The sequence below is a fragment of the Capricornis sumatraensis genome, chromosome 13, assembly GCF_032405125.1.
Source record: "Capricornis sumatraensis isolate serow.1 chromosome 13, serow.2, whole genome shotgun sequence".
Classification (NCBI taxonomy): Eukaryota; Metazoa; Chordata; class Mammalia; order Artiodactyla; family Bovidae; genus Capricornis; species Capricornis sumatraensis.
The window spans coordinates 11,410,838-11,423,446 of NC_091081.1; the positions used below are offsets into that span (position 1 = coordinate 11,410,838).

The following is a 12,609-nucleotide window of genomic DNA, read 5'->3' on the forward strand; positions in this document are numbered from 1 at the left end:
CAAGTATGACCCCAGCTGGAGAGAACAAAAATGGAACCTGGACATTTTTGGCATGTGATTGGGAAAAATGGATATAAATCTAAGTGTCCAAACACAAAGGTTGAAAATATACTAAAAGTGTACTTCTCGCTGCTCGATTGCTACTCTGTCTAGAAAAAGATCTCTGAGTCAAGAGTCAGCAGCATGCCACGCCGAAGGGTCCACGTGGGGAGAGTCTAGAGTGCAGAAAGCGATGCCAGAGGGCTTTGCTTTTTCCACATTGGGGCTGGCAACATAACAGTGTTCAAAGGCTGCTTGGGAAATCGGGCTCATTCTTACTTGTGCCCATTGACGACAACCTCAACTTTTAGACAGAAGCAACTCTTTTTCTGAGGACTGTGAATCCCTTCTGAGGGCAAATAAATAAGTCAGCAAGTTCAGCCAACACAGGTAAAACCTACTAACCTGCTGCATTAGCCCACAGATAGATCACCTATGTATGGGGTCATACTATTACAAGTTAATGGGAAGGGTGGGGGGTTTTGAGGGAACTGAGAATTACAATAAAGCATACCATGAAACTGCAGTACCATGATAAATCTCATTGTATAAAGAACAACTCTAATATTTTTCTGTCTTATTCAGAATATACAACTAATGCGTACTTGTTTCCAGGTTTCTTTCCTTCTAATGTATTTAGATGCTGTTCAAGGGTCTCCATAAGACTGCTGGGAGCCTACAATAAGAAAGTACAAAATAAATGTCTGTACTGCTTTCTTTCAAAATAAACACACTGGAACACCACTGTAACTTTGTATAGTGGAGGTCAGTGTACCCCAATACATATGGGAGATAATTTCATTTCAGGTGCTTTTGGTACTTAAGTATTTAAATTTCACATAATCTCAAACAGGCCCATCTTACATATACATAACTTCACTGCATAACAAATAGTGTTACAGTGTGGTTTCAGTGTATAAATTGCATTGGATAGACTTTCTTTAAAGATATTATTTAAATGTAGTAAACAATTAAATCAAATTCACAATGTATTTCCATAAGAACACAGTGAAAAAGTAATGATATTTACATCCAAATCAAAAATATAAGTGCCCAAATACAAACGTACAGAAATATGAAAATACAGTAAAATCTCACTTATCCATACTTGACTGAAATAGTAGAGAAACTCATTACTTTATTAAAAAAGGGAGAGTGAAAGTTGTGGGGGGGAAATGTAATAGTTGACCACAATTAAGATTTTTTTATTATTGAGCTATTTATATATATAATATAGGGACTTTAGCAAATATTAATGTTTTAATAAGACTACTGCATTTTGACAAATTTGATACATATTTTCAACTCTTAGTAAGAAATACCTGAATATCTGTTTTCATAATTTTTAGGCAATATAAAGTGATGGCATTTTACTGTATATTAAAAAGAGAAATAACAGGTTCATATAAATATTCTACCCCATCTATTCTTCAAGTATTAGAAATCTAATTTCATCTTTCTTGAAATATCTTAACTCAAGTTAGACCTTGACAGCAGCATAGGCATTCAAAGACTATCATAACATTTATAGATAAATTAATTTTGATAACTTTTTAAATTAATATAAAATTAATTTTGAAGCATTTTAAAGTAACTATGGTAAATGCTGAAATAGGTCACAGAATTCAAGGCAGTTGTATAAACTGTACATTTTACACTGTACCTATAATGACAAATGAAAATAAATTCTTACTGAAATATTTTAATTCTGAAAGTTCAGATATTTAATATTCATTTTCATTTTACTAACATGCTCATAAGCTGTTTTAACAATAATGACTATTATATATGTAACTACATGATTGTTTTAAGTGTAAATTACTAAGTGAGCCAAACATAAGTTTACAAATTAGTAAGTGAATAAAAATATTAAATTGACCAAAGTGCTGAAGGTAGGGTATAAAGAGATAGCTAGCTCTCTGAGCATTATATAAAAAGCTAACATCTACAGAATAAATGACTTTCAGGGGGTATTATAAATTGTTAAAACTATAAAATTAGAATTTTTAAATACAGTTCAGGTAAAAGTGGAGAAGGCAATGGCACCCCACTCCAGTACTCTTGCCTGGAAAATCCCATGGATGGAGGAGCCTGGTAGGCTGTGGTCCATGGGGTTGCTAAGAGTCACAACTGAGCAACTTCACTTTCACTTTCACTTTCATGCACTAGAGAAGGCAATGGCAACCCGCTCCAGTGTTCTTGCCTGGAGAATCCCAGGGACCGCGGAGCCTGATGGGCTGCTGTCTCTGGGGTCGCACAGAGTCGGACACGACTGAGCGACTCAGCAGCAGCAGCAGGTAAAAGTGGACCTAGCAAACCACAGTGAACTAAAACTAAGGGTATACTTCTAAGCTTTAAAAAATGAATTTTCAAGAGATAAAGAAAATTTTGCTTTACAGCAAAACTATAAACTACTAAGATGTGATCACTTAATAAACAGAATGTGTATTGTAACCTTGAAAAGAAGACAGAAATGGCTTCACAATTTTTAGATGAATCCACACTTGATAACTTCAAAACTGCCGTATTTTCATAATTATAATGATTATAATTGTCATAATAATGGAACCTAGGAGGCCTGGGCATAGAACTTTAAAAGATTTAGGTCCTTTGAATATTAAATACAATGTAAAAGAAATGTGATTCTTTGCTAAATCTGTTTTAAAAAAATGCTATTTATAGTTACAAAATAGAGAACATTATGTTAAATTAACAACAAATTGATAACAAAAGTAGTTATTTTTTCCTATATAAATAATTTCTTAATTATCTAAAACAAAATGTAAAATACTAGGATGATAGTTTGCAGTTTCATTTTTTAAATTTCTTAATCATTGAAGAAAAAATTAAAAACAAAGTAGTAGTTTAAAAAATCACAATAGTTGAGACAAACACAGACTGCAAAACTGACTCTGAGGTGTTACTCTGCAATACACTGCACATAAAATTAAGTTTGCAGCACTTTACCTTAGAGGTTCAAAGATAACAGAAATAAACACAAATATTTTCAGAGGGAAAGAAACTACTCTGATAATGAAATTCGTGGGTGTAGGAATGCTGGCCTTCTCAACTCCATCTATGGCACTGAGTGCATTCTGCCATGCAGCAGACAAAAATGAAAGCAGTCTCAGATTTCCAAAGAGGCAGAATTTTGAGAATGCCTCTGCTGTTGTAAAAGGAACTTCAGAATAATCAGCAGTGTCCTTAGTGGCTTATTTTAAATAATGCTGAAGTCAATAGACCAATCAGATGAAAACACCAACCCAAAGAATAAGAGGCAGCTTGTGAAAGTGAATAAATAACAGTGATATATCATGGCTACTGATTCAGTGGTACAGTCTTTAAAAGGAGACTTTTCTTTACCAGTAGTTTTCAGATTAGCCAGAATTCCTGACATCAAACCCTAAGATGTTATTCATAAATGGAGATGTATTAAATTTGGAACATGCATGTGCACACACACCAAGCAGGAAATAATATTTTGAAAATCCCTTTCTTGGAAAAAATTCATAGCTGATTTTGAAAGAACCATCCATTTACAAGTCAGATGCTTAAGCATCATTAAAACCAAATGAAAAAGAAAAGTAACGAAAAGAGCATTCTAATTTTTGATCATTAGCTCTAAGAAACCATTGGAAAGGGCTGAGGAGGAAATATTTCAGTTCTGATATCACATTCACTTCTTATCCAGTACTGTACTTTTGAGTATTTAAAAATATTTTTCTTCAATATTTATAAATCATTTAAAATGCTGTTATGATATTATATGCACAACTGAAGAAGGGCTACAGATGCCACACTGGTATTTATTGTGCATTTTCTAAGTTAAAAGATATCCATTCAATTCCTCTGTGTCATCTTGCTGCAAAGGGAATTCTAATCCTTTCTCAGTTAGCAACAGCCTTTTCCCACTGCCAGGCAATAGGGAGCCCTTCTGGTCCCCATCTCCTCTTTAATCCTCTTACTTGGTGGGTATTTTTGTTCATTGCCATGGCTAGATTCAGAAGTCGTGGCTGCCACAGAGCAGAATCTAATCTGAGATCTTAGACTTCACACAGGTTGGCATTGCAGACCCATTTCCAGATTAGCCCTGGTCTACCCCTATCTGAAGGACCAACCCTAGAATAGCTCACCTTTCAGCTTGGATCACACCAGACTGTCACAATGGGTCTAAACCCCCCATCCAATGATGAGCCTCCAATAAGACCTACGGAGACTTCTAAATAAAAATTAGGGAGTGTGTTTATTTTTGCTGCTCATGATCCCAACAAAAACCACAATTAGGTTACTTGTGAGAAATGAAGTAGAGGATTTTTTTAAATAAGGAGGTAATTTTAAAATAAACGTTAATACTGAAGTTTATGTGACTTTTAAGGTCATAACAAAAGCAGAGGAAAGTGCGTTACCAGTGTCTAACGAATCTCTGCATCAGAACAGCTTTCTATTAATACCAGATCCAGAGCAAGATTTATCTTCTTTAAGGATGAGGGCAGGGCTCTGTTCCTCAAATTATGACAATACAGACATCATTAAATAAAATATTACGTCTCTAGATTTGACAGATTATATAAATTATAATGAATATTACATATCACTAAAATTAAACCCAAGTTTGTAAATCTTCTTTTAATAATTTTCTAATTTAAAAAACAAAAATTTAAATATTCTTCTAAACCTTTGTCTCCCTTCAGACTCTGCCCAAACTAAATGAGACAATTAAGGACCTATTTTCTTCTTACCTGCCAGCCTATTAAACAATATATCTAGTTTTACTTCTGTTCCATGGTGAGAACAGTCTATGTAGTTGAAATAAAGATGATTCAACAGTTCTAACAGCTAATCTTTGAGTTAAACATCCACCTTTTTTTTTTGGGGGGGGGCGGTTAACATATAATTTATGTAGGTTAGTTTTAAAAACTACCATGAAAATGTTTATTATAATTAAATAATGTTAAATGAAAGCACACTGATTTTTTTGCTTTTTATTATAGTGGTACAAAATTCATAAATCTTTATCTAATAAAGATATTTTTAATAGTATTTTATGCACACTCAATCTTTAACCATAACCAACATGATACCAATATCTTATTTAGGTATGTAACTGATTAAAGAACACGATCTTCTCATAGAAGCAAAAATACTTTATGCTATTGGAAGTATAAAATACTTCCATAATAGAGTATAAGATACTCTAATAGAAGGTGTTATCTCCCAAATTTTATTGTTTTTAACTTTATGGTTTGGCTGTACCACACAGCATGTGGGATCTTAGTTCCCCAACCTGAGATCAAACCCATGCCCCCTGCACTGGTAGTGTGACATCTTAACCACTGGACTGTCAGGGAAGTTTGCTATTGCCCAGCTTTTAAATCAAAAAACACAATGCCCTCATGTTCTGAATTGTTTTTTGTTTTATTTATAAAGAATCCTTGGTATTTAATTGATATTTTAATACTGTAAATACAGAGATCGTTACTTTGGGTTTTTCTGATTTTTAACAAAAATTTAAGGCTAACATTATTTAAATATGGAGATACTTTAAGGGATAATAATAACTTTTTTTTTAATTTACAAAGACAGGAAACTCCTATCTTCATTACTGGTATATATGATGACAGTTCTATACTTTCTCCTGTCATCTGTCTTGAGTTAAAGAACATGTTTGGGACCGAAATTTACTATAACAAGCTGACAAGCTGATTCAACAAAAACAGTTCCAGCCAGTTAGGAGAAAGGTCCTACAGTAACTCTGTGCATGTGTGAATGGTCTCAGTTATACATCAGAGAAGCTGTACACTGTACTCTCTTGACAGATAAAAGGATTTGTAAGGAAGCACTACTATTGCTTTTGCTTTCTAGAAAGGCTCCAGAAAATCACTATCTGCCACTACTACTTTTTTAAAAAAAGGTTCTTTTGTATATAGACATTCCTCCCATTCATAGGGGAGAAAAGAATTAGTGTAGTAGAACTATGACATCAGTGTTCTCTTCATTCGTGCCCCCTTCTCCATCCCTGGGACACGTTGAAAACTAGAAGAAGCAGAACAGTTCAAATGTTCTGATTACACGCCTACGAATGTCCTGTTTCATGGATAAAGCACCTTTTACGTTATTTAAAGCTTCCTTTTGGTTCAAATTTAAGAATGAAGGCATGAGCTTAATAAGTATATTCAGTTGCCTTTTTAAAAGTAATTTTATAAGAGTAGGAAAATCTTCACATCTCTAGAAATATATCAATAGCTAGAAAAAATAAGCAAGTTAGAATGACTTCCAAGAAAGGTGGTTGGCCTACATTCAAAATGCATCAAATGCTTACAAGACTCTGCCCTCAGTAAGACCATTTATGGTAAACTATGGATTAAAAATTTCATGCATACTAAGTTTTTCACTTCGACAATCACTCACCTGAGTGAGGTCAGGAATGTCACCTTTATCAATGCCAACTTGCTGTGGATTAAAAAAAAAAAAAGTTACCTATGGGATTTTAAAAATTAATTTCTTAGATCACCTAGAGTATTAGTTAAAAGCACAGCTCAATCTTGCTAAAAAATAGTTGTTATTATGTATATTAATCTCAGTCTGAATATGTGCTTTTTGTGTAGTTTTCCAATCAACAAAAAAGCAATGATTTTGGCAACAGAGTTAGAAATAACAAATGAACAGAATTTTGCTGAACCCCCAAAAAAGAACTTAAGAAACTAAATTGTAAAAACTTTCCTCCATGGTTAATGGCAACTAGAAGGAAGCTGCTTCAAAAAATGAGGAAACTCTGTATATTAACATGGATATGGCTGTAAGATACATTATCAAATGAAAAGTATAATCCCAGTGTATACGGTATACTGTTATTGTACAGTAATGTGGGAAATGATTATGTATTTATATATTTTGAAGCAACTTCCTTATCCTATAATTTATTTAACAAGTCACTTATTAATGAACATTTAAGTTGCTTCTCATCTCTTGCCATTGCAAGCAATGCTGCACACATCATTTTGCACCTGTGTGGATACATCTCTAGGGCACATTTGTAGAAGTAGAATTACTAGATAAAAGCACATGTGAATTTTTAATCTTGGTAGCTTGGGGAAGGAAGAGAAGGGAGGGAGGGATAGAAAAAGAAAGAGCTAGTAAGAATGCAAATATGGGAACAGACTCACTTTTTTAATCAATGAAGAGGGTATACAGGGGTTCGCTATATAACTCTATCAACTCTTTTTATAGGTTTGAAAATTATTCAAAAAAAAAGTTGGGATAAAATACAAACCATGACTTTAATTCTCTTAAGCTGTATAAATGAGGAAATTGAGGCTTACAGAAAAACGTATGTCTCTGAGAATTAAAGTGCTTTGTTAAGCTGATGGAAACGTAGAACCACACACAGGAAGTGTAAGTGTCAGGCTTCTGCAACGACAGTATGTCCAACTGGAGAGTGGAAAATCCACATGAGTGACATAAACGAGCTAACTTCTTCCTTTTGCCTTCTCTGTGTCTCCAAAAAGGTTTCTCAACCTTGGCGGTATCGACATTTTGGGATGGTAATTCTTTGTTGGGAGCTGTCTGTGTCATCCTTAAACTCACATTCTTTCAAATTATGGAATTATAAATTAAGGCAACTTCACACTGCTGTGTATCAATACCTCTTGAGATGATCTATTAAAATACTAATATGAATGAAGTCAGCATGTTTGAAATTAAAGCATTATGTGTGTGTATTAGATGCTCACTCGTGTCCAGCTCTACCACTCCATGAACTGTCACCCACCAGGCTCCTCTGTCCACGGAACCCTCCAGGCAAGAATACTAGAGTGGGTAGCCGTTCCCTTCTCCAGAGGATCTTCCCGACCCAGGGATTGAAGTTAGGTCATCCGCATTGCAGGCAGATTTGTTACCGTTTGTGCCACCAGGGAAACTAAAAGCTTTATAGATTCTTAATAATGGAATCATGTAGGTAAAAGGTGATGTGATTCTATTAAGTGGGTAACTCTGTTAAAGACACAGTTTAGGAATTCTTCCTTTATTTGCTATTTTTACTGCCCTGAACACTTAACTAGGGGGATAGAGCTGAAGTGTGACTGTATTACAGAAATCTCATCACTTTCTGTCTGTAAGTATTCTGGGAGACATAACTCCTACGAGTTGGTATTTACCTTGGAATCACAAACTAAGAATAACTTTGTTCTATAAAAGCGAAATGAGTTTAGCAGACATGCCTATTACCTGTTAAATAACCATTTTACAAAGTTTCAGCTGTCTGCTTTAGAAGCTTCAGCATAAGAATTCAAAACATGGCAAGTTTTCTGTACTTCAAGCAATTCCTCTGCAAAATTTGGATACAGGCATAGGAACTATGGATATTTCTTTTAATATGACAGACAATTTAATGTTAACATTTGCCAAACAGCCTATAATAAAGTCATATTTCATAAACAACATTGTGGAAGTCTCGTACACATCCTTCAGACAAATGGTGTTAACTGCAGGGCAGCTGACCGGGTGGAAGTCCATGCATATGTACCCACACAATCACTTTTCGCAGAAAGAGAAGGGTTGTACGTTTGTTGAAAATTCTCTGTAGTTAACATTCATAACCAAACCACTAAACACTGGTATTCAGTTAGTGTTTAAATTATGGACAATGTAATTTAAATATGAAAGAGAACACAGCCCCTTGCAATTAATATTTATTCTACTAAAAACTGCTTTGTCAATTAGTATCCATTCTGGGCTTCCTTGATGGCTCAGATGGTAAAGAATCTGCCTGCAATGCAGGAGCTGCAGGAGACTTAGGTTCGATACGTGGGTCAGGAAGATACCTGGAGAAGGGCATGTAACCCATTCCAGTATTTTTGCCCAGGAAATCCCATAGACAGAGGAGCTTAGTGGGCTACAGTGCATGAGACTGCAGAGTTGGGCATGACTGAGCAACTCACTTTCACTATTTTTCCATCCAATCTACAAAAAGTCTTAGTCATAAAGTTTGAATAAAACAAAAATACTTAAAACTCTCAAAATGACATCTAATTTCTGTATATGTCCTCAGCAGCTTAAAATGGGTCTGAGATAACATGAGGTTATCAAGTGACACAAAATAAAAGTTTACATGTAAGAATGGAATGAATTGATAATAAGTATCCCTTTTCTCATGAAGACCTTGATCTCAGCCTTTTCATGTTTAGAGAAACATATACCTCAAACTGTAACATGTCCAATGCTTTATTTTTCTGATATACACAATATCAGATGATAACACTGGGAAGAATGTGTACCAGGAATTAATTGAACTGTGAAATAACCTTCTGCCTTGGGTGCTTAGGTATATTTTCACAGAAAGAAAGTAGGCAAATTTTACTAGATTATACTGATAATTACGGTTAAATCATGGGAAAATCATATCAAATACAAAAAACTTGTGTAGCAGCAAAAGTTTCAAGAAGTTCTATTTTTCTTAAAGGCCACCAACTTCAATAAACCCATGGAAGTACACATGAATGCTTTAAAGCATTAATTTATACAGCTAATCTTTACCTTTTGTTTTCCATGTTATACAATTTTTTTAAAAAAATTCTGATTATAAACTGAACGGGTCTAAGCTCAAGAGATAGCATTCTGTAAGATTATTCTGACCTTGGAATTTAAATGTGACAATTATCATTCCTATGAATAAATGAAATTTGAAAAATAACACAGACTAGAGTACTTTTGAAATTACATGTCTAAAACTCCTATTCTTGTATTATAGCCTGAAAATGGTGAAAACAGCAAAAACATGGCATAAATGTCCCACATCCACACCATTTTATTCTTTGCTGATGAGCTTCAGAACCCCTCTCACAAAGTTGAGGGGTTAGCAATCAGTTAGCTGACATGCCAGGGAACCCATAAATCATCCTGACAAAGGACTGTAGTAAATTTGTCATAATCTCCACTATCAGTATGAGTCAATCATTGGATTTTGTAAGAGAAAACACCAGTTAACGGATAACCCCAGGAAGAGGACTGTATAGCTACACAGTTACTGTGATTACTTATAAAGTGACATCCTTAAGAAACAATTTATAAACTTTATAAACTTAATTATACTTTGTTTCCTTTTTTCTTGTGTTTAAATCATTTTGACAAAATAATAAAGAAAGTAAAGAAAAATATTGCATTATTATAATAAAATAATAAAGTAAGAAAGTTCACGGTTTGTCATTTATATACTGAGAACAATGGACAGACTTTTTAAGGACTTTTTTCTAGGGTTCAATACAAAGGAATAACTCTCTTACAGTCAAGAATAGTCATAGGGTGGGACGGAGGAATGAACCACCTTGCAAAGCTGTGAGTGAGCTGAGCATCCACGAAACTTTTATTTGGACATAGAATGATCTGACTGAAATGCAGAAGTATAGAGCACAGATCTGGGTGAGAGCCTGGATGAGAGGACTTCTGCCCCAGACACTGCGACTCTGTGGCAGAATGTCTTTCCAGATTATGAATTCTATTGTTTACGCCAGATATATGAGTTAATATTACTTACCTCTGCAACTTTTAGAAATTCCGACACGCGTGTCATCCTAGTTAGAAATCGCTTGTAGATTTCCAGAGCATCTTTACATTGTCCTTTCTTCATTTCAAAAAACTTTTCTAGAAGAGGCAGATAAGCATTTCAAAAAGAGTATTATATTCAATCTTCTTCCAGGCTTACACTGATACTATTACTTACAACTTTAATGTCTGAATGAAAACAACTGGCACTAAAACACATGCTAAGTATGAAAACACCTAAACAAGGGAGGTTTCAGTCGCTCAAGAGAGGTATTACGTTCTACAGTGTCTCGTATGAAACAATTTAAATAATGGAAGTACAGTTAAAGTAGAAGAATATATTCATTGCAACGACAGACTTACTTCATGATCCATATACCCTAGTACTCAGTTTCGGAAAATTACCCCAAATTCTTGCTGATAACAATCTCAAAAGTTATGACTGCATCCTACAGCATCCTTATTTTCTTACTAGTTCATTATAAAGAAATCTATTTATTATAAAGTAATCATCTATAAACGTCCCTGAATAAAGAATTCTTTAAATTGTCTACACTCCATATAAATAACATTTGCTCTTACTGGTCATCAACTAATTTCTTTCAAACATTATTCTTTTAGTTATAAATTAGTGGAGTTTCATATTTTCTAGTCTACAATCATATCCTCTTTCACAATCTTTAACTTTCTATAGAGAATTACAGAATCCTTCTGCTGCTCTCTTCTGCCTCCCAAGGCTAGAATTCAGCCATGAATAATAATTACAGTATGAGACTGTATCTTCTCCATACATGTTTTGAAGAAAACTAGTATGTTAACAGTGGTTTCCCTAGCCAATCAGTCCTCCATTCACTCAGGGAAAAATTATCATCATTGCAGACAGAGACACAGTCAGCCAATATAGCTCCCGGGGAACCTTAGATTGTAACTGATGGCTCAGTATCTTCATCATTTTATATCTGCATATGGTTAAATGTATGCTATTTTTATGCTTTCTCACATCTGAAAGTTCTAGATTTCATTCAGCATGTTATTTTACTACCTCAAAAGTATTTTTAATTTTCTTAAGTTGAATAATATATAATTACACAAAGAACTAATTATCAAGGGTAGCTACTCATTACCTTCTGTTGACAGTCTTTTGGTAATTTTACTTTTTAACATGGATCTCCCCTGTAGGGCATTCAAGAGAAGCAAAGAGACCAAGAAAACAAACACATACTATTTTCTACTTGTTAAGATTTGAGAGGAAAATGGCTCTTTTAAAAAATGACCAAATTTAGGATACCCTCTTTTTTAAAAATATAAAAATTTATTTATTTTAATTGGTACCTTCTTTATCCACCTTACCCTGTGTTCTAAACTAGAGACAGAATTATGGAGGTGCTATACGGGAACAAATCATTCCAGTTTAAACCTTTGAAAATTAGAACTTATTCTGTAAAACACTTTTTTCTTTTAAAACAAGCTTCCCATAAACAATTTCTTCTAAGTGTCTAACTTAATTTTTTTTAACTATAATCTGAGTTTATGTCTTTGAATCAGATCTTCAGCGATAACACAAACAGAAAAATCAAGCTGAATAATCCCAGCTTCCTCTTAGAACCAATGCACCAAAATTTTAACCAATTTTTGTCTCCTTTGTACACTTTTTAAATTGTTTATATTGTATTATTGTGTTTTATTTTTCTTGGTAATTTAGGATTAAGGAACAAAAGAGATTAAACGATGATGGTTTTAGGTTATAATCTCATAAATGTTTCTGAAACAGTGGTAATGACACAGAAAGGCAACAGGTACTGATCAGTGCAAAGCTGAAGTCCTCTTATCCCTTTAGAAACCAGAGAAATTGACACTTTTAACAGAGGGGATGGGCCTAGAAATGTGTTTTTCTTTCATATTAAAGATAACACGTAGATTTTCAGTATTTGAAATGATCAAATACTGACATTTATAACATGAATCTTTACAAAGTGCTAATAAAGTCCTTTGTCATATTAGTACTGACTTTCACAGAATAACTGTCCTAGGAAA

The 12,609-nt window shown here is 34.0% G+C and overlaps 1 protein-coding gene across 25 annotated transcripts in view; it reads right to left on the reverse strand.

Moving 5' to 3' along the window:
- The window catches only part of SNAP91 (synaptosome associated protein 91), a 163,571-nt gene that overhangs the window by 77,027 nt on the left and 73,935 nt on the right, over positions 1-12,609 (reverse strand). For 18 of the 25 annotated variants that reach the window (XM_068985043.1, XM_068985044.1, XM_068985041.1 and 15 more), the window contains exons 7-9: positions 10,568-10,674; positions 6,448-6,489; positions 645-715 (exon numbers count right to left, since the gene is read on the reverse strand). In XM_068985043.1, the coding sequence (XP_068841144.1) occupies positions 645-715; positions 6,448-6,489; positions 10,568-10,674 (220 nt within the window). The remainder of the gene's footprint in view (positions 1-644; positions 716-6,447; positions 6,490-10,567; positions 10,675-12,609) is intronic. The other 7 variants (XM_068985047.1, XM_068985045.1, XM_068985042.1 and 4 more) reach the window with 1 other exon arrangement.